Here is a 22,561-nt window from a genome sequence, read left to right as displayed (position 1 = left end):
TGACACGAGGGGCGTGGCCGACCCCCGGAGCGCAAAAACAGCGTTCAAAAGTAAATTTGGAGTGGAGTAGCCCTTTAAAAGGATTTACTCAGTGAAGTGCTGCCCTCTTAACATCGCCGCCCTAGGCACAGGCCCACAGGTGCCTAATGGCAAATACAGTCCTTGGTACCAGGAAGAACTATAAATAGATCATGCCAAGAGAACTGTGGGTAACCGTGGCCTTCTCCATCCCTCTGAAGACTCACCTCACGTGACTATTGTAGATGTTGAAGGACAGACAGACAAATCCCAAGAGGATCCCAAGCCCAGCAAGGACGGAGACAGAAATGAAGAGTTTCTGAGAGACATATCGGAAAGTGATGATCACCTTGGTGTGATCGGCGGGAGGAGAGCCACCTACATAGGTAGGAAAGAGACAGTAAGAGAGAAAGACGAGGCCGGGAGGGGAAGGGGGGGGGGGTGAGAAAGCGAGAAGACGAATATAGAGGTGGATAAAAATAATCCCAGGTGATGATATAAGTGTGATCAACGTGAGGAGCTCCGGAGAGAGGAGCAGATGGATGGAAGGGGGTCAAAGAGACCGGAAGGAGGAAGACATCGGTACGACCACACTCACCGATCCACTTGTCATTGTTATACCAGGAGAGGTTATCCTTGGTGCTGTCATAGTAACCGATCTTCTTGTAGACCCCAGCTGTGGAATACAGAAGACCCCGTATTATATGGATAAGGCCTATCCAGCACGACCACACAAGAACTAGTATCAAAAAGTGAGAAGACCCTCAACAAGGCCATAAAAATTGCAGAAGACCTTCAACAAGGGCATCAGAATGTGAGTAGACAATTAACAAGGCCATCAAAAAGTGAGCAGACCCTCAACAAGGCCATCAAAAAGTGAGCAGACCCTCAACAAGGCCATCAAAAAGTGAGCAGACCCTCAACAAGGCCATCAAAAAGTGAGCAGACCCTCAACAAGGCCATCAAAAAGTGAGCAGACCCTCAACAAGGCCATCAAAAAGTGAGCAGACCCTCAACAAGGCCATCAAAAAGTGAGTAGACTCTTATGGGGGCAAATATAGCAAATAATGCAGTGCATGATATACAGTGTTCTAATATACAATGTGTATCAGTTTGGTGCAGTTGTCGGGATCTCTGCTTGCTGCCTTTGAATGGCAGCCTTCATTGTTTACTTCTACTGATGCAAAACCAATTATCCACTAACATGAACTTTTTGTCGAATTGTATTGTTTACCTTGAGATAGGCAGCATCAGACATGTTTAGGCCCGTCTTGTCACCTTAGCCTATGTCTACACCATCTAGAATTGTAGGAACATCTCAAAGATGATCCTGTCCATCAGTTTTCATAAAGTTCTCCACCATCTGAGGGGCACTAACCTGGCACTAAATGGAACCTCTATGTCCTATATCAGCGTTTTCCAATCAGTGTGCCTCTAGCTGTTGCAAAACTACAACTCCCAGCATGCCCAGACAGACAAAGGCTGTTCGGGCATGTTGGAAGTTGTAGTTCTGCAACAGCTAGAGGCACATTGGTTGGCAAACACTGCCTTATATCATGCTTGCTCAGAGCTGCATACATGGATAGATAGCTAATAGGAAGCTAAAGCAAATGATACCTGTCTCTTAGTTATATGGCTCAAAGTTATAAAATCATGTTTATCTTCCAAGCTCAGGCATTGTAGAGGCCTGTTTAAGCATGTCTGTACACGGTTCAGTGCTGGAAGCCAAGCTGGGAAGGGTGGGGGAGGGAAGAGGCTTGCACACTGCGGCTCAGCGCAGCCTCTATGACATTTCAGCTTGGAAGGAAAACATGGTTTTATAGCTTTGCAAACAGCCATCAGCTAAGAGACACTGAAGAGACAGTGAAGTGTTCAGTTTCCTGCAGCGCCCTGACAGGAGAAGTAAAGCATTACACAGAGTCTATTGATTTCAATGGCATAGTGCTGGAAGCCAAGCAGGAAAGGGAGGGGAAGGGAGGAGGCATGCACGCTGCAGCAAAAGGAAAACATCATTTTATAATTTTTAAAACAGCCATCAGCTAAGAGACTCTTATTATTTGGTTAGCTTCTCTACAATCTATCTGCCCATCTTTTAAGCTCAGACCATGACATAGAGCTAGCAAATATCCTTTCAATGTTTAGTTTCCCTGCAGCGCCATCACAGGAGAAGTGAAGCATTACACAATGTCCATTTATATCAATGTTTTGTCTGTGTAATACAGGGCAGGTCCTCCTTGCTCTTTATAACCTCTCTCCCCTTTGAGCCGGATAAACCCCTTTAAGGTGGACACATTTCCACCGCTGAGCCATTTATAGTCGGTCCTTTGTTTTGTTGGTGACATCTAAGGCCATCTTCACATACCTTGTAGCTGTTCTATGAGCGTCCAGGCCATACGGGACCCACTGGCATCAAAGACCACGTGACCCTGGAAATTGATGGAAAGAGAAGGCTGTAAAGATGAAGGAGAGGAGACGCCTTGGGCGCTGCCAATATGATGTGTGCTCGGTTAGATGATCATCATTTTTCCCGGCCTCCACAATCACCTGTGTGCACAGGGATCCGCAGCTCCGTACGGTGCGGCGGTGATTTATTCCCAGGCACAACCAGACGGTCGGCAAATGCATGCTGTAAAAAACAGATCAATAACGCAGAACATGCAGCTTTTCTGACTTATTGATCCGTCCGTCACGGAATTTTTGTGAAGAATGAAAAAAAAAAACCTTGCGGGCACTGACCAGACCTCTCCTCACAGTCATCTATCACTTCAATGCGGCTTTATATAGGCGAACGTGATCGGGGGGGGGGGGGGGGGGGGCGATTACCAATGACCAAAGATGACGTTTTGACTGAGACCCTGGCTCTCAGAGAGAAGCGCGTGCAGCAGCCACATCACCGGAACGGGACCCTGGCCCTCAGTGCGCACGCGCTCCATTCATTCCTATGGGAGCGCCAAAGAGGCCAGCTCTTGGGCATCATTGGCGGAACCATAGGAATGAATGGAGGGCACGCCGGGGTCCCCTCCCAGTGATCGCCGGGGGCCCCAGTGATTGGACCCCCCTCAATCAGCTACTTATCCCGTCCTGTGGATAGGGAATAAGTTAGTTTTAGCCAGAGTACTCCTTTAAGATTCCTCACATGGATATTATATAAGTAGATCACAATGGACGCATCCCACCGACCCACACTTGGCCTCATAGAAGTCAACGGAGCTATGGATTCCTATATAGCAGTGGTCTCAAACTGTGGCCCTCCGGATGTTGCAAAACTTCAACTCCCAGCATGCCCGGACAGCCGTTGGCTGTCCGGGCATGCTGGGAGTTGAAGTTTTGCGCAGCTTGAGGCCACTGCTATATAGGGAACACAGCCATACTGACTTTCCCAATAGTTGTTGTGTTCATTGGCTTACTATTGTAACATGAAACCAATATGGGCCCTATGGAGGTAAGGACGAATGAAAAACTAAAAATAAATCAAAAACCCAAACGATAAAGAAGACTCACCGAGACACCGTCAAAGGAGGAGGAATTCATGGCCTTGTAGATCTCACGACTGATGTTATCATTGTTATAGTTGAAGTCTTCCAGACGGAGTCCTCTCTTAGATAACTCATACGACGTCTTGTTAAGGGCAAGTGCCAGCGCCCAGATAGCATCATAGGCAAGAGGAGCCTCCTGTAGTCCTCCTACTCCCTCAGGGTCCTTGCCAAGACGTTTTTGAAGCTTTTCCATGAACTCCTGAGAGGTCTACAGGAAAGAGAAGATATATCTTGTGTCCAATAAGGTTAGAGATGAGTTAAAGGGCGACTTAGAAGTCTACAGAGGTCATAGTTACCATATTGGAGATGCCACGTGTGTTTTCTGGGTTCAACATGACTATTTCTGTGGTTACATGGCCCTCAACGGCCCGAGTCATCTCCTCCACCGTGCAGTTTATGGCCGGATCCGGGGTCTTGAACCAGTTATCGGCATACCAACCAATCAGAAACCAGACATACTTCTTACCAAAGAGACGCTCTTTGTAGACCTGGTGAACGAAGACACATTGAGAAGATGAAAGGGTATGGTAGAGCGAAAGATAGCGGAGTCATGTGAAAAAACTGAAGGTGTATATTAAACTTCTTAAATATCAAAAGGTGATGACTAAAGGAGGAATTTTTTTTTTTTTTTTAAATGCCGAGGAACGTGCTCTCGAATCACCCAGAGTGCAAGAAAAAGTGTAAACGTGTTACACTAAAAAAACGTGCACAAAGGATTCGGTCTATCGCAAGCCCTTCTCCGATAGGAGAGAGGCCCCCAAACAAACCTTACCCTTCGCCTCCGGACCAAAAGGTACCTGCGAGGTTCCAGGTTCGATGTCCCTTTTAGCCGAAGCTACTAAGGGACCACAAATGCTCCCGGCATCCCCCTTGGCGTTAGCCAAGGTATCTGCCTGCAGAGCCGATAACGGTTGGTACCTTGCCAGAGCAGGAGTACCCAGGGTGTTTGAAGGGAGGTGCGGAACCTAATGGCCACACACACCTCCCCTAGACGGCCAAGAGGGAAACCCAGAAGGGCTACCGCATCCTGACAAATCCTGTGGACACACAACACGCAAAAAGTGACACAGTGAGACAAAAATAAATAAGTGAATGTGTGCAGATATACTGCCCGGACATCCGGCCGGATCTATAAAAATTTCTCTGATCCTAGGCAGAAGGCCGGGAATCAAGAGGTGAGTGCCACAAGGTGCAGAGATCATGGTGCCCGTGCTTCAGCTCAGTGAGCCAATACACCCAGTGAGTTTCGGCACCTCGGGGTCACCACTCCCCGAGGCACTAAAGTACCTCGGCTCTAGACCCTCTCAGCCTCATGGCGAGACCCGGAGGTAACAGGTCACATCAGGGCAGCCGTCGAGCTGATTCCTCAGAACGAGCCCCGGAACGCCCTGGTACACCTGCTCCCTACCATGCAGCACCCATCCCCAACAGCTCCATACTGGCGTCGCCTGCCACCAGCATTAAACTGATAAGAACAGATACTACACTTGATCTTAGCCAAAAGGCCAAGAAGCTATGATGACTAAAGGAGGAATTGGGGATGGAATGTAGCCATTTGGCCATGTAGGTATATATGTCACGTTATTTTTTTATTTTTTATTTTAGAAGAAGCCATTGGAAGGTACTGCTTTTATTAGGGAGATCCAGTGCAGGCAATGCTCTCTGGGAAAAGTATGCAAATTAGCTGTCTAGAAGGAAGAGAACTGTCTCTCTAGTGCCACATATAGGTAACTTCCCTGAAACTCAATGACTCAAGGAGACTCAACCTTAAAGGAGATATCCGGCAAGAATAAACTTATCCCCTATCTACAGGAGAGGCATAAGTAACTGATGAGCGCCGGGTCCCGGTGATTGAGGGAGTTTGAGAGCTGGGACCTCAGCGATCACCGGGACCTGGCGCTCATTGAGGAGCATGTGCTGCAGGTGTCACATGCTCCCATTTCTATAGGAGTGCCGAAAAGTCCTGATTACAGCATTTGGGAATCATTGGTGCTCTCATAGAAATGACTGGAGGGCATGCCGTCTACCAGTAGATAACACACGCTCCCGTCACAGTGCTTGGACCCCCCCCCCCCCCGCGATCAGCTTCTTATTCCCTATCCTGTGGATAGAGGATACGTTTATTTTTGACGAATATCTCCTTTAGCTTCTTGAGTCATCGACTTTCAGAGAAGTTACCTATAGGTGGCACTAGAGAGACCGTTCTCTTCCTTCTAGATCTAGACAGTTAATTTGTATACTTTTCCCAGAGAGCATTGCCTGCACTGGATCTCCCCAATAAGAGCAGTACCTTCCAATGGCTTCTTCTCAAATAAAAAAATTATAAAAACTGGTGACATATATACCTACATTGCTTAATGGCCAAATGGCTACATTCCATTCCAAGTTTAGTCTCCCCGAAGTTCTCCCTGTAAATAAGTTGCTAGGAATATAAGTCAAAGACACTGCTGTCTACAAAAAGGTGTCTAATTGGTGGCACTGCCAATTTTCTTCACCCTATAGGAGAGGTAATTTGCATACTTAATTTTCGGATGAAATTCTCTTGAACGACACATATGAGAGATTGACGAACTTGAGAGATGAAAAGGTGGTAACGTGAAACCGTTTCAAGATGTATAAAAAAGGAAAAAATAAAAGAACAAATAGTTCTAAGAATAACCAAGGCGAGCCCCTCACAGGATATAGAGAATGTCTAATTTTACCTCACAAAAGACTTTCCGTGCCTCGGTTTCATAGAATAATCCGACAATTATTCTAGCATCTTGTCTCTGAAATAAAAGATAAGAACAATAAGGGAAATAAAGAAAAGGAGAGGAAAGTGAGAAGAGACTGTGACGGGGAATCGGGCAGAGCGCGGACACTTAATGATCTCTATTGACCGTGTAAGGAGTCAATCATTGTACTGCAGTCCAACCCATTGACCGAAGGTGAGTCTCCCGGGAAGGACAACACTCTCAATCAATTTTAATTCCTATCAGAGAGAAGATCCCAAGCGACATCCAAGATGACACTAGTCCATACCTTGAGATTTTTTACCGGAACAGTGGGGTCAGAGAAGAAGCTCTGGCGGAACGTGATTTCAATTCCGGCTTCCTTCACTCGTTCCTCCAGGTCATCCAGAGTCTAGATGGAGAAGGGAAGGAATTAATCCTCCTGAAAGGTGGAACACATCCTATAATTATAGAGGCCTGTGGGACTGCAATACAGGAGCGGCCCGGATTATTAACATGGTAATGAGCTGCATGATATTGTAAAACGGCCATCGTGATATCCTCTCACCTACATTGAAAGCCTTGGAGAAATACCAATACTTCATTCACCTCTAAAACACGAAGGAACTTTAATGGTCGAATGATTCGGGCTTAATTATTTTTTAATAATATTTTTTAAGACCTTCAGAGGATCTAATATATCATCACATTTGGATGATGGTCTACAACTAGCATAGCTCTTGGGTCCTATTTGCTATCTGACTGGAAGTGTTGGTAGTCCTTGGATCATGCCTTCCATAAAGTGTGACATTTTTTACTTTTTCGAAGGTATAAGGTTCAGGGGAGTATAGAAAAAAGATAAAGAACTAATACCCTGAAAAATCAAAGGTCTTGCCTTAAAGCTTTCACATTAGGTCCTTAGTTACTAATCGTATGGTGCTTGTGGAGGCCAGGATCCATGGCTTTGGACCATAGAGATCATGGAGTTAGCATGAGTATATATATATATATATATATATATATATATATATATATATATATATGTCATTTTGGTAGTTCCTCTAATCTAGAGGAAGCCCAGGTCTTGTCATATACATTCACATAAGACCCTCAGGCCAGTTGCCAATGTTCTGGGGTTTTTGGAGACCAGGGTCCAGATAATGGGCCATGGAGAAGGTTTGGGAATATGCTAAACTGGGTCTACGATGTGTAAATACATTAGATAGTATAACAGTCCACATACAACAGACATGACTGTTTCCTGACTAGGTGATTCAGCATCTAAATTCTAAAATATGACTAATCTGCTGCCAGAATAAAAAAAAATTGAAGGTTTTTGTTCTGGGGGATTTGTGGGTTACATATTAATTAATAATATCATCTAAATGAATCATCTTCACTCACAGAAGTAAAGACTTCGGTGGTCTGCTGAATGGTCGCGATCTTAGTCCATCCCCACTTTTTGAAAAGTTGGACCCTGGTGGGATTGTGCAGGGTTGCCGATGGATGTGTGCGGAAGAAGGTCGGGAATCTCTGACGGTTTGAGAGCGCCGGTGAACTGGAGCCATAAGAAAGCTGGAGGGGAGGAGATGATTTATATGGGATTAGGCACAGACACAGGAGGTCTTCAATGTATTAACACCAATATGGAAATATGGAATGAGAACGATGTGGATTATGGGTGGAAAGTAGTGGAAATGAGAGGGGAAGGGGAAACGTCACAAAACGTTATAAGGAAATAGTAAAGTAAGGCAATAATAGCCAATAACCAAGAAAAAGGAGAGATTGTGTAGGGGAAAAGTCATAAAAATAATAATGGTGGATAACAGAAGAGAAGTACATGGGAGGTGGGGAGGTGTGCATCAGACAGAGAAAAGAGGAGGAAGGAAAAAGAGAAACAGGAGAGGAGAGGATGGAGGAAGAAAAGAGAGGTAAGGAGATAGTAAGGGGGTGGTAAATAAAGAAGGAAGGGGAGGAGAAGGGAAATATGAGAGGAGTGAGAAAGGAAGGAATGAAGATGGGAGGAAAGAAGTAAGAAAGGAAGAGAAGATTGAGGAAAGAAGGAAGGAAGGAAGGAAGGAAGAGAAGAGTGAGGAAAGAAGGAAGGAAGAGAAGAGTGAGGAAAGAAGGAAGGAAGAGAAGAGTGAGGAAAGAAGGAAGGAAGAGAAGAGTGAGGAAAGAAGGAAGGGAGGGAGAAATATATGAAGGAAGGTAGGAAATAATAAAAGGAAGGAGAAGGGAAATATGAGAGGAGTGATGAGGAAGGAAGGAAGGAAGAGTGAGGAAAGAAGGAAGGAAGATGGAAGTGAGGAAGGAAGGGATAGGAAAAAAGCAATGAGTGAGAAAAAGAAGAAAGGAAGGAAGAAAGGAGTGTGTGAGTGAGTGAGGAAGGAAGGAAGGAAGGAAGGAAGAAAAAGAAAGAGAAAAGGAAGGAAGGCAGAAAAACAAGAGAATGGGGATGAGTGAGTAGAATACAAGGTAAGAAGAATAGTGAAAGATGAAGAGGGATACATGAGGGAGATAAATACAGAGGAGGTCACAGGGTTATTATAGGCAGAAGTAGAAAAGTTAGAAGAAGGATGAACACAGTCAGGGAAATAAGAGAAGAGCTAATTGGGTAAAGAGAAAAACCAAAAAAATGGATGAAAGCAAAGATGCAAGATAAGGAGAACAAAGGAACCAAAGACATCACAGGCGGCGGATCAGAAGAAGTAAGAATAAAATCAGTAAGAAGTCACTGAAGATGGTAAAAAGCACCGGAGAGGGAGGACTGACAGGAGGAGAGTGGAGAGGGAAGACTGACAGGAGGAGAGAGGAGAGGGAAGACTGACAGGAGGAGAGTGGAGAGGGAAGACTGACAGGAGGAGAGAGGAGAGGGAAGACTGACAGGAGGAGAGTGGAGAGGGAAGACTGACAGGAGGAGAGAGGAGAGGGAGGACTGACAGGAGGAGAGTGGAGAGGGAAGACTGACAGGAGGAGAGTGGAGAGGGAAGACTGACAGGAGGAGAGAGGAGAGGGAGGACTGACAGGAGGAGAGTGGAGAGCGAGGACTGACAGGAGGAGAGTGGAGAGGGAGGACTGACAGGAGGAGAGAGGAGAGGGAGGACTGACAGGAGGAGAGTGGAGAGGGAGGACTGACAGGAGGAGAGTGGAGAGGGAGGACTGACAGGAGGAGAGTGGAGAGGGAGGACTGACAGGAGGAGAGTGGAGAGGGAGGACTGACAGGAGGAGAGTGGAGAGGGAGGACTGACAGGAGGAGAGTGGAGAGGGAGGACTGACAGGAGGAGAGAGGAGAGGGAGGACTGACAGGAGGAGAGTGGAGAGGGAGGACTGACAGGAGGAGAGAGGAGAGGGAGGACTGACAGGAGGAGAGAGGGGAGGGAGGACTGACAGGAGGAGAGAGGAGAGGGAGGACTGACAGGAGGAGAGAGGAGAGGGAGGACTGACAGGAGGAGAGTGGAGAGGGAGGACTGACAGGAGGAGAGTGGAGAGGGAGGACTGACAGGAGGAGAGCAGTACAGGAATGTGGGAATAGAAGAAGAAGTCAATAAGTAACATGATGGATGAATAGACTCAAAAAGTGAGAAAAACAAAGTGAGACAGTAAGACAGGCGTCAGTGCCTGGTGACAGCTCCTCACCACAATGAGATGCCACATGCGGGCCGCCTCCGCCACCAGAGTGGAGACACTGCTGCACCCGGGCATCAGCATTATCTTTATTGGGTCATTGTACAGCAACTCGTACAGGTGGCGCGTCGCCTGGCCGGGGTCACACTGGGGAGGGCACAATAAAGATGGCACAATAAGACACAAGAAGAAGCCAATAACCCTGACTGACACTCTGAGAGAGGACGATGAGAGTGCAGGAGGACGATGAGAGTGCTCTCCCTCTCAGCCTCTCCCATCTATCTCCTGTTTGTGTCTGTCTCCCCATCTGTCTCTTTCTCTCCCCCCTCTCTGCCCATTCCACTCTCTCTCTCTTTCTCACTCTCTCGGTCTCTCTCTCTCTTCTCTGGAATATTTTACCCTTTCCTCCGTTGCCGTGGTAACAGTGAGAGAGCTGAGTGGAATAATGAGAGCGCAGGGGGTAATCCTGTGAGAGAGCCTGGCTGCACCCCCTGCGCTCTCTCTCCCCCCTCGGAGATAGTCTTAGTAAAGGTCACACAAGCCGTGTCCAAGCCCCCTGTGGAGGTCTCACTTTCCTCGCCTCCTGTCACAGCCGTCTATGACTTTTTCCCCTGCTGTCTCTCATCTTGTCGCTCTCGCCTCCTCACTTTCTCTCGCTTCTGCACTTTTGTTCCTCGCCCCTCACACTTTTTATTTTTGCATCTTTTATCCTCCCCCCCCCCCCATCACTTGTTTGTTGATTTTTTCTCTTTTCTTTATCGCACTCGGTGGTCACTGACTAATAAAGCGTTCTCACAGTATTATACTCTCTCTGATAGGGTCTATTATAGTCAGGGCTTCATGGCTGTCACTCGCTACCTGTCGTGTGACTAGACCTGACCAGGTGTACCACGAGAGACAGGTGACCACCTACAAAATAACCCTATCTATCGTGCGGCCATCCACGTCCCGGTGCCACCACTTTACCATCACTCACCTGGCTGTCATGGTGAATGAGTCTAAGTTCATATTCCGGCAGGATGTCTCTTCTGTTGTTGACGTCTTCCAGGGCCATCTGTGCGGCAGGGTGACAGGCCTGTCCCCCAGGCCATCCCCCACTCATGGGGAAGAGAGCGCCCACGTGCAAGGCTTTCTTACCTGAGACCGCATCACACAGCAAGAGAGTCAGCACAGGCACACAGAGAGACAGAGACATGGCCAGTGGGGGAGACATCATCATTGGGGGAGAGGGGAGAACAGGAGTAACAGGAGGTCGGAGAGACGGGGTATAGGGGGAGTCATCATACACCAAGAAACAGGCGAAAAAAGTGCGAGAGTGCAAGTGATGGGGGCACAGGAGAGTGCAAGCAAAACACACGAAAATTACTAAACAGACGGCAAAGACAATAAAGCACAAAGATCAACAGGAAACAGAGAGAGAGAAAACAGGTGGAATAAAGAGACCACCAGGAATAAGAGAGTGCAGACAGACGGTCAGGATGGAGCCATGGAGAGCAAGAACTGGGATCAGTAAATGGGAAAAGAATGGGGAAGATAGGGATCCAGAGAGAGAAAGAGACAGTCAGTGACTAAATCAGACAGGCAGAGTCAGTGCAGCGAGACAGCCCACGGATGTGGCAGGAGAGCGCCGCAGCATCTGCACGATTCCTGGTTTAATTCTGCAGTCTAGAGAAGGATGGAGAGATGGAGAGAGGGAGCGAGGGGAGGAGACACAATGATGTCACCCACGCCGAAGGGAGCGAGGGATTACAAAGAGAATGGGGAATGAGAGAGGGGGAGAGAGTCAGAGAGAGAGGAGGGGGCCATGATCGGGGCAGGGGGAGAGCAATGATACAGGACAGAGGTGACGAGCGGGAGGGGGCACATGACAGGTGATGAGGAAGATGGGAGCATGATACCAAGGCAGGTGGGAGAGCGCGCAGATGTAGCAGAGCTCAAGCTGCTGACTAACTCTTTACAGCTGCATGTTCAAATACCACAGCATTAGTTTATCTGCAGTTATACGGACCACCCCATATATATAAAGATATAACCCCATGTGGTCTGCAAAATAAAAAAAAACTACGTCCTTGTAAACATAGTAAGTTATATCTTAAGATGAAAGACCGAAAAAAAAACGTCGAGCTCGCCAAAAAGATCTAAAAATGTGGAAAATGAAAAATGTTTCCAAATTGTGGAGGAAATCAACAATGGGACCCTCAGAGCCAAGACCAGGCCCCCCCCCCCCCCCCCAGACACAGGAGAGAACCCATAAAATTCTGGAAACATAAAAGGTAAATTTATCGAAAACAGAGGATATATCCCTGAAACTGTCCTAACATGAACATGAAGGGATCAGATACGTCAGATCTACGAGGACCTTCCACTTGACGGGACATCAATGACCAGACGACGAGGTCTTATCTTATATTGGACACTATAAGGAGGAGATTAACAGAACTAATTTCTTCCACAAAAAAAAAAGATATATATATATATATATTATTTTTTTTAAACAGCGCCACCCCTGTCCTCAGGTTGTGTGTGGTATTACAGCTTGGCTCCATTCATTTATCAAAGGCTGTGTAGAGGAAGAGTGGAGCAGTTGCCCATAGCAACCAATCAGTTCGCTTGTTTCATTTTTAAAGAAGTCGGGGAAAAATGAAAGAAGCGATCTGATTGGTTGTTATGGGCAACTGCATCACTCTTCCCCTACACAGGTTTTAATAAATCTCCCCCAATATTAATCTAAGAATCTGGGTTGGAGGGTCTCCCAATATAAGACATAATGAACAGAACATGTCTGAAGACCCCAACAGAGGAATGGACAATCTGGAGAAACATTATCCATATGGTCACGGGTGTCTGAAACCAATATGGTGGCACCAAATAATAGATACAGAAGAAAGGGAGATAAGAGCCATAAGAAGAAAAGGCGTAAAGAGGACAAGATGGGAGACGGAGGAGAAGAAAGGAAGAAAAGAGCAAATGAGGTAAGATGGAGAAAGAATCAAAGACTGATGATGATGATGATTTAGAACAGTACTGCAAAACTTCAACTCCCAGAATGCCACCAAAGGTTTTGTCTGCCTCCTCCAGAGGATGCACACTGTCCCCGAAAGGTAAATCAAGGCTTCCCTCTCATCTTATCCCTTAGAGCAGCGGTCTTCAAACTGCGGCCCTGAAGCTTTTGCGAAACTTCAACTCCCAGAATGCCACCAAAGATTTTGTCTGCCTCCTCCAGAGGATGCACAATGTCCCCGAAAGGTAAATCAAGGCTTCCCTCTTATCTTATCCTTTAGCGCAGCGGTCTTCAAACTGCGGCCCTGAAGCTTTTGCGAAACTTCAACTCCCAGAATGCCACCAAAGATTTTGTCTGCCTCCTCCAGAGGATGCACAATGTCCCCGAAAGGTAAATCAAGGCTTCCCTCTTATCTTATCCTTTAGCGCAGCGGTCTTCAAACTGCGGCCCTGTAGCTTTTGCGAAACTTCAACTCCCAGCATGCCCGGACAGCCGTTGGCTGTCCGGGCATGCTGGGAGTTGAAGTTTCGCAACATCTGGAGGGCCATAGTTTGAGACCACTGGTTTAGAAGAAGAGGAAGAAGAAGCAGAAGAAGGTGTGTAAGGAAAAGAAAAGAGGGGGGAGGGGGGGAAAGAAGATAATGAAGAGGAAGAAGAAGAAGAAGAAAAGGACAAAGATGATGGGAAGTGGAAGTAGAAGAAGAGGAAGGAAGAAGAGACTGAAGGAAAAGGAGAAAAGGGGCAAAAAGGAGGAGAAGCAGAAGGGAACAGTGATGGAAAATGGAAGAGGACATAGAAACACTAATGATGAGGATGGAAGATGAAGGGTAAGAAGAGGTAGAAGGAGGAAAAGAGGAAAAGTAATAAGAAAGAAAGAATGGGAAAGAGAAGAAGGGTGAGAAGATGGTGAAGAAGCTAAAGGAAAAGAAGAAGATGATGAGCATAATGATGGCGATGATGAAGAGGAAAGGAGGAGGAAGATAAAGAAAAAAGTTAATGATGATGATGGAGGATGAAGGGTAAGAAGAGGTAGAAGGAGAAAAAGAGGAAAAGTAATAAAAAAAAGATGATGATGATGATGATGATGATGAAAAGCAAAACGAGCAAAGGGGGAGGGAGATGATGAAGAAAAATGCTGATGATGAAGGGAAAGCAGAAGAAGTCGAGGAAGAAGGAAGAAGAGAATAGTATTACAGGAGAGAGATGAAGGAGTGGAGGAATGTAAGGAGTCCCCGCCATATATGTGTGCGCCATAATACAAGACATCCTGAAGGTCCCTGCTCCTTTAAACACCATGAAGCTCCCATCAGATCCTGTATACAGGGAAGAACGCCAGATGTCAGGAAATAGTTTACATGATTCTTGGTAAAATATGGAAGAAGCCTGAGAGACCAGGAGAACGGAGAGCCAAGGACTGCAGGGGGTGGGAGACCCTGTATACAAGTAAGGGGGTCCTATGTAGGGTGGGGAAGGGTCTGGAGCGGTGGGGAAGGGTCTGGAGTGGTGGGTAAGGGTCTGGAGTGTTGGGGAAGGGTCTGGAGCGGTGGGAAAGGGTCTGGAGTGGTGGGGAGGGGTCTGGAGCGGTGGGGAAGGGTCTGGAGCAGTGGGGAAGGGTCTGGAGCAGTGGGGAAGGGTCTGGAGCAGTGGGGAAGGGTCTGGAGCAGAGAGGAAGGGTCTGGAGCGGTGGGGAAGTGTCTGGAGCGGTGGGGAAGGGTCTGGAGCAGTGGGGAAGGGTCTGGAGTGTTGGGGAAGGGTCTGGAGCAGTGGGGAAGAGTCTGGAGCGGTGGTGAATGGTCTGGAGCGGTGGGGAAGGGTCTGGAGCAGTGGGGAAGGGTCTGGAGTGTTGGGGAAGGGTCTGGAGCAGTGGGGAAGGGTCTGGAGCAGTGGGGAAGACTCTGGAGCAGTGGGGAAGGGTCTGGAGCAGTGGGGAAGGGTCTGGAGCAGTGGGGAAGGGTCTGGAGCAGTGGGGAAGAGTCTGGAGCGGTGGGGAAGGGTCTGGAGCGGTGGGGAAGGGTCTGAAGCAGTGGGGAAGGGTCTGGAGCAGTGGGGAAGGGTCTGGAGCAGTGGGGGAAGAGTCTGGAGCAGTGGGGAAGGGTCTGGAGCAGTGGGGAAGGGTCTGGAGCAGTGGGGAAGGGTCTGGAGCGATGGGGAAGGGTCTGGAGCAGTGGGGAAGGGTCTGGAGCAGAGGGGAAGGGTCTGGAGCGGTGGGGAAGGGTCTGGAGTGTTGGGGAAGGGTCTGGAGCAGTGGGGAAGGGTCTGGAGTGGTGGGGAAGGGCCTGGAGCGGTGGGGAAGGGTCTGGAGTGTTGGGGAAGGGTCTGGAGCAGTGGGGAAGAGGCTGGAGCAGTGGGGAAGAGTCTGGAGTGTTGGGGAAGGGTCTGGAGCGGTGGGGAAGGGTCTGGAGCGGTGGGGAAGGGTCTGGAGCAGAGGGGACGGGTCTGGAGCAGTGGGGAAGGGTGTGGAGCAGTGGGGAAGGGTCTGGAGCAGTGGGGAAGGATCTGGAGTGGGGGGGAAGGGTCTGGAGCAGTGGGGAAGGGTCTGGAGCAGTGGGGAAGGGTCTGGAGCAGAGGGGAAGGGTCTGGAGCGGTGGAGAAGGGTCTGGAGTGTTGGGGAAGGGTCTGGAGCAGTGGGGAAGGGTCTGGAGCGGTGGGGAAGGGTCTGGAGTGGTGGGGAAGGGTGTGGAGCAGTGGGGAAGGGTCTGGAGTGGTGGGGAAGGGTCTGGAGTGGTGGGGAAGGGTCTGGAGCAGAGGGGAAGGGTCTGGAGCGGTGGGGAAGGGTCTGGAGCGGTGGGGAAGGGTCTGGAGCAGTGGGGAAGGGTCTGGAGCGGGAGGAAGGGTCTGGAGCAGTGGGGAAGGGTCTGGAGCAGTGGGGAAGGGTCTGGAGCAGTGGGGAAGGGTCTGGAGCGGTGGGGAAGGGTCTGGAGCAGTGGGGAAGGGTCTGGAGCGGGGGGAAGGGTCTGGAGCAGTGGGGAAGGGTCTGGAGCAGTGAGGAAGGGTCTGGAGCAGTGGGGAAGGGTCTGGAGTGGGGGGGAAGGGTCTGGAGCAGTGGGGAAGGGTCTGGAGCAGTGGGGAAGGTTCTGGAGCAGTGGGGAAGGGTCTGGAGCAGTGGGGAAGGGTCTGGAGTGGTGGGGAAGGGTCTGGAGCAGTGGGGAAGGGTCTACAGCAGTGGGGAAGGGTCTGGAGCAGTGAGAAAGGGTCTGGAGCAGTGGGGAAGGGTCTGGAGCAGTGGGGAAGGGTCTGGAGCGGTGGGGAAGGGTCTGGAGCGGTGGGGAAGGGTCTGGAGCAGTGGGGAAGGGTCTGGAGCAGTGGGGAAGGGTCTGGAGCAGTGGGGAAGGGTCTGGAGTGGTGAAGAAGTGTCTGGAGTGGGGGGGGGGGGTAACCACAAGAAGAAGTGAGAAAAAGAGAGTAACCAGAAGAGAAGACACTGGAGATTACAGAAGCGGAGGGTCCTGACGTCTCTGCTCCCCATACATCTTTTCCCCCTCCCAATCTTTCTCCTTCATTCAATTTGTATTTAGGTCAAAGGGATTTTTGCAGAATCTTCCACAATCTCTGTACGGAGAGAAGTAAGATGTGTAACCGAGACAAGAAAGTGAGGAAGGAAGCGGGAGCGGCAGAAGAGGTCAGCACGACGGACAAGTCCAGAAATCCTGCTGGGATCTGTAGTTACACTAAGAAAGGACCCGGGGGTGGACATGTTATCATCCAGAGGGAAGAGGTCACAGGAGAAGAACCAATAATACTACAACTACTACTCCCATACAGTGACAAGATAATAATGTCATATACTGCGCTCACTGACCCCAGAGTCTCCTATCACTACATTACCTGATCATGACAGAGAAAGAACCAAGACACACAGTAAAGTTATTTCTATACTAAAATCAGGAGGCAGCATTATAGTAGTTATATTCTTGTATATAGGGGGCAGTATTATAGTAGTTATATTCTTGTATATAGGATCAGTATTATAGTAGTTATATTCCTGTATATAGGAGAAGTATTATAGTAGTTATATTCTTGTATATAGGAGCAGTATTATAGTAGTTATATTCTTGTATATAGGAGCAGTATTATAGTAGTTATATTCTTGTATATAGGAGCAGTATTATAGTAGTTATATTCTTGTATATATGAGCAGTATTATAGTAGTTATATTCTTGTACATAGGGGCAGTATTATAGTAGTTATATTCTTGTATATAGGAGCAGTATTATAGTAGTTATATTCTTGTATATAGGAGCAGTATTATAGTAGTTATATTCTTGTATATAGGAGCAGTATTATAGTAGTTATATTCTTGTATATATGAGCAGTATTATAGTAGTTATATTCTTGTATATAGGAGCAGTATTATAGTAGTTATATTCTTGTATATAGGGGCAGTATTATAGTAGTTATATTCTTGTATATATGAGCAGTATTATAGTAGTTATATTCTTATATATAGGAGCAGTATTATAGTAGTTATATTCTTGTATATAGGAGGCAGTATTATAGTAGTTATATTCTTGTATATAGGAGCAGTATTATAGTAGTTATATTCTTGTATATAGGAGGCAGTATTATAGCAGTTATATTCTTGTATATAGGAGGCAGTATTATAGTAGTTATATTCTTGTATATAGGAAGCAGTATTATAGTAGTTATATTCTTGTATATAGGAGCAGTATTATAGTAGTTTTATTCTTGTATATAGGAGCAGTATTATAGTAGTTATATTCTTGTATATAGGAATCAGTATTATAGTAGTTATATTCTTGTATATAGAAGCAGTATTATAGTAGATATATTCTTGTATATAGGAGCAGTATTATAGTAGTTATATTCTTGTATATAGGAGCAGTATTATAGTAGTTTTATTCTTGTATATAGGAAGCAGTATTATTGTAGTTATATTCTTGTATATAGGAGGCAGTATTATAGTAGTTATATTCTTGTATATAGGAGCAGTATTATAGTAGTTATATTCTTGTATATAGGAGCAGTATTATAGTAGTTATATTCTTGTATATAGGAGCAATATTATAGTAGTTATATTCTTGTATATAGGAGCAGTATTATAGTAGTTATATTCTTGTATATAGGAGCAGTATTATAGTAGTTATATTCTTGTATATAGGGAGTAGTATTATAGTAGTTACATTCTTGAACATAGGGGCAGTATTATAGTAGTTACATTCTTGTACATAGGAGCAGTATTATAGTAGTTATATTCTTGTATATAGGGAGTAGTATTATAGTAGTTACATTCTTGAACATAGGGGCAGTATTATAGTAGTTACATTCTTGTATATAGGAGCAGTATTATAGTAATTACATTCTTGTATATAGGAGCAGTATTATAGTAGTTATATTCTTGTATATAGGAGCAGTATTATAGTAGTTATATTCTTGTATATAGGAGCAGTATTATAGTAGTTATATTCTTGTATATAGGAGCAGTATTATAGTAGTTATATTCTTGTGTATAGGAGGCAGTATTATAGTCGTTATATTCTTGTATATAGGAGACAGTATTATAGTAGTTATATTCCTGTATATAGGAGCAGTATTATAGTAGTTATATTCTTGTATATAGGAGCAGTATTATAGTAGTTACATCCTTGTACATAGGGGCAGTATTATAGTAATTACATTCTTGTATTATTTCTAGTTGCTTTCTGCATTCCTGGTGTGTGCGGCGCGGCTCAGCTGCATCGTCTGCCGTTCCCCGTGTGTCCCAGGGCAGCAGGGGTTAATTACTAATTAATTACTGAGACGTGTTTGCTGTGGATTGTTGAGTGCTGCTTTACAGCAGAAGGTGCAAACCACAGATGGCCACGTTTGCCATTAAGGGGGTAATAATTTGGAAAGGGGGGGGGGTGAGGCCATAAAATGGCTTCTAGGTCTGAAAACTGACAGCTTTTTATAATGTCGCTGGGTGACACCGCGTGCGCCGCCGAGCACTTTACACACATTTAACCTGCAGCCAATAAAACACTATCGAGGACTAAAAAGCATTTACTGACCTGAAAATGCACTGGAATAAAAAAAAAAGTGCACCCATGCCAGCTGTTGGAAATGGGCCATTACCAGTATATACCCAGCTGCCCATAGAAAGAGAAGTGATATAGGAGCAGCTGAGGGTTCTACTAGATCTAGGCCCGAATAGTGGAGCAGGAGTGAATTGGGACACTAAAGCTGTGCATAGAAAATACTATATTTATAGCAGTGTTTTCCTACCAGAATGCCTCCAGCTGTTGCAAAACTACAACTCCCAGCATGCCCAGACAGCCGAAGGCTGTCTGGGCATGCTGGGAGTTGTAGTTTTGCAACAGCTGGCGGCACCCTGGTTGGGAAACACTGCTCTAGATTCTGCAGTTTGACTTTGTCCCAGGCCTGGCCGGCAGCCCAGTAGGGTCCTAGAGTGAAGCTATGGTGCATGCTGGGAGTTGTAGTTTTGTAACAACTGAAGGCACCCTGGTTGGGGAACACTTTTTTTTTATAAGACTGTGCAGATTGACATTGTCCTAGGCCTGGCCAGTAGCCCAATTAGGTCCAAGAGTGAAGCTATGGGGCATATTGGGAGTTGTAGTTTTGCAACAGCTGGAGGCACCCTGGTTGGGAAATACTGCTCTAGATTCTGCAGTTTGACTTTGTCCTAGGCCCGGCTAGAAGCCCAATTAGGTCCTAGAATGAAGCTATGATGCATGCTGGGAGTCGTAGTTTTGCACCAGCTTGAGGCACTACTCTGGGGACCATCAGGCCCTCTCAGGTGTGAGGGTTGACTTGCCACAAGTAGGTGGTAGCCACTCACCTATATAAATACTAAAGGAGCAGACCACATTGTAACCCGCCCCTGAGGTAACTGCTCCTCCCCAAAGGAAAGCTGCTCATGGGCGGTCCTGCGAATGGGCCTCCGCCAATCAGCTGCTTGCCTCAGTGTGTAATGGGAACATAAGAATTCTACACAAAAAAAAATGGTAGTTTCTAGGTTTCTAAGCAAAAAAGAAAATCCTGTTTGCCCTAAGACATGTCTGGTTCAATATCTTCAAGTAGGCATCGCAATTATGACTAGGGCTATAACTATAGGGGGTTACAACATTTTGGAAGAGAGGTGCAGTTGCCCATGGCAACCAATCAGATCGCTTCTTTCATTTTTAAAGAGACCTGTGAAAAATGAAAGAAGCGATCTGATTGGTTGCCATGGGCAACTGCATCACTCTTCCTAAGTTTTGATAAATCTCCCCCTTTGTGACTACAGAGGTTGCCAAGGTTTGCGGTCAAACCATATCCCTAGAGGAGGCCCAAAATGTCCCTCTGCCCCTTCTGAGGAGACCATCTAATTTCCAATTAGGGCTAAGCCTATAGTTGTTGCGAAGGTTTTTTGTGACTATGGCGGTTCTGAGGGTTTGTGGTCATTCCTGGCCCTTAAAGGGGTACTCGGCTGCTCAGCGTTTGGAACAAACTGTTTCGAACGTTGGAGCCGGCAGCTCGTGATGTCATAACCCCCTCACAACGTCACGCCCCGCCCCCTCAATGCAAGTCTATGGGAGGGGGCGTGACTGCCATCACGACCCCTCCCATAGACTTGCATTGAGGGGGCGGGCCGTGACATCATAAGGGGGCAGGGCTATAATGTCACGAGCTCCCGGCACTGGCTCCAGTGTTCGCAACAGTTTGTTCCAAACGCTGAGCAGCGGAGTACCCCTTTAAGAAGGCCCAAAATGTCCCTCTGCCCCCTCTGAGGAGACCATCTCATTTCTACATAGGGCTAAACATATAGGGGGAGATTCATCAAAACCTGTCCAGAGGAAAAGTTGACCAATTGTCCATAGCAACCAATCAGATCGCTTCTTTCATTTTTAAAGAGACCAGTGAAAAATGAAAGAAGCAATCTGATTGGTTGCCATGGGCAACTGCACCGCTCTTCCTCTGCACAAGTTTTGATAAATCTCCCCCTTTGTGACTACAGAGGTTGCCAAGGTTTGCGGTCAAACCATATCCCTTGAGGTGGCCCTTCTGAGGAGACCATCTAATTTCCAATTAGGGCTAAGCCTATAGTGGTTGTGAAGGTTTTTTCGTCTCTATGGCGGTTCTGAAGGTTTGTGGTCATTCCTGGCCCTTAAAGGGGTTCTCCGCTGCTCAGCGTTCCGAACGCTGGAGCCAGTAGTCCGTGAAGTCATAGCCCCGCCCCCTCATGATGTCATGCCCAGCCCCCTCAATGCAAGTCTATGGGAAAAGTTGCCCAGTTGCCCATAGCAACCAATCAGATCGCTTCCTTCATTTTGCAGAGGCCTTGATTAAAATGAAAGAAGGTATTTGATTGGTTGCTATGGGCAACTCTACCTCTAGACAGGTTTTGATAAATCTCCCCCATAGAGGTTACAAAGGTTTGTGACTATATTGGTTAGGAAGGTTTTTGGTCATACCTGGTCCTTGATGGCCCAAAGGGTCCCTATGCCCCATATTAGGAGGAGACCATCTAATTTCCAACTAGGGCTGTAACTCTAGGGGTACAAAGGTTTGTGACTACAGGGGTTACATAGATTTGTGGTAATTTCTTGCCCTGATGAGGCCCAAAGGTCCCTCTGCCCCATATGAGGGGGACATCTAATTTCCAACTAGGGCTAAGCCTACAGTGGTTGCAAAAGTTTGTAACTATAGGGGCTACGAAGGCTTGTGGTCATATCTGGCCCTTGAAGAGGCCCAAAAGTTCCCTCTGCCCCATCTGAGGAGACCAGTACTATAAATGATGAGTAACAGTTGGTGAGCTTATTACAGATTTTGCATTGGGGCCCAAAAAGTTGTATTCTTTATTTGTCCCTGTCTTAGGAGAAAAAGTGTTTTTGTTTTTTTTATATATATATATATCAACTGGCTACAGAAAGTTAAACAGATTTGTAAATTATTTCTATTTAAAAAAAAAAAAATCTTAATCCTTCCAATAATTATCAGCTGCTGAAGTTGAGTCGTTCTTTTCTGTCTGGCAACAGTGCTCTCTGCTGACTTGGGAACTGCACAGAGTAGAAGAGGTTTGCTATGGGGATTTGCTTCTACTCTGGACAGTTCCCGGGACAGGTATCATCAGAGAGCACTTAGACAGAAAAGAACAACTCAACTTCAGCAGCTCATAAATGCTGAAAGGATTAAGATTTTTTTTTTAATAGAAGTAATTTACAAATCTGTTTAACTTTCTGGAGCCAGTTGAGTAGGTGATGTTTGTATCATACATACCCCCTCCTCACTGAGGCTGCACCCCTGGGTCTCCACTTACCCCCCTTCTTCTGTGACTTGTACCCTGAAAATGAGACCGATGGTTAACACCATCGGTCTCATTTTCAGGGTACAAGTCACAGAAGAAGGGGGGTAAGTGGAGACCTTGGGGTGCAGCCTCAGTGAGGAGGGGGTATGTAGTGGTGCCACACTGATGCCCACTATATGACCCTATAGACCTGGTATGTGACTGTATTTCCGCAGCTCACAGCTACAATGAATCTTAGCAGAGCGATCAGCAGCTCGATCCCATTGGATCCCCGGTGTGTCATCTGATACTGCAGCAAAAAGCTTTAAAGTCCAGGACTTACTGCATTATATCCAAGTGTAAGAACAAATGTAATGACATTAAAAGCAGAAGTTGTTAACCCCGTCCTCCCAGGCAACCAACCAGGCACAGCCTCACGTACTGC

At 46.6% G+C, this 22,561-nt stretch overlaps 1 protein-coding gene, 1 long non-coding RNA gene and 1 pseudogene across 2 annotated transcripts in view; all 3 read right to left on the bottom strand.

The window, feature by feature from the left end:
- The window catches only part of GABBR1 (gamma-aminobutyric acid type B receptor subunit 1), a gene marked incomplete in the record, with an annotated part of 109,695 nt that overhangs the window by 52,008 nt on the left and 35,126 nt on the right, over window positions 1-22,561 (bottom strand). The window contains 10 exon segments of the mRNA XM_056541138.1: window positions 246-396; window positions 617-694; window positions 2,381-2,444; window positions 3,520-3,762; window positions 3,851-4,042; window positions 6,257-6,322; window positions 6,576-6,677; window positions 7,670-7,840; window positions 9,905-10,039; window positions 10,869-11,029. Coding sequence (XP_056397113.1) covers window positions 246-396; window positions 617-694; window positions 2,381-2,444; window positions 3,520-3,762; window positions 3,851-4,042; window positions 6,257-6,322; window positions 6,576-6,677; window positions 7,670-7,840; window positions 9,905-10,039; window positions 10,869-11,029 — 1,363 coding nt within the window.
- On the bottom strand, window positions 4,981-5,071 carry LOC130292246 (U2 spliceosomal RNA; annotated as a pseudogene).
- On the bottom strand, window positions 13,511-16,915 carry LOC130291829 (uncharacterized). The gene is made up of 2 exons (XR_008848045.1): window positions 16,326-16,915; window positions 13,511-14,206 (listed from the first exon to the last, which is right to left on the bottom strand). It is a non-coding gene; the product is annotated as an uncharacterized LOC130291829 (long non-coding RNA).

The sequence above is a fragment of the Hyla sarda genome, chromosome 9 (genome assembly GCF_029499605.1).
Source record: "Hyla sarda isolate aHylSar1 chromosome 9, aHylSar1.hap1, whole genome shotgun sequence".
In the NCBI taxonomy this organism is placed as follows: domain Eukaryota; kingdom Metazoa; phylum Chordata; class Amphibia; order Anura; family Hylidae; genus Hyla; species Hyla sarda.
The sequence above is the reverse complement of the archived record's forward strand: the minus strand, read 5'-3'. Positions and strand labels throughout refer to the sequence as shown.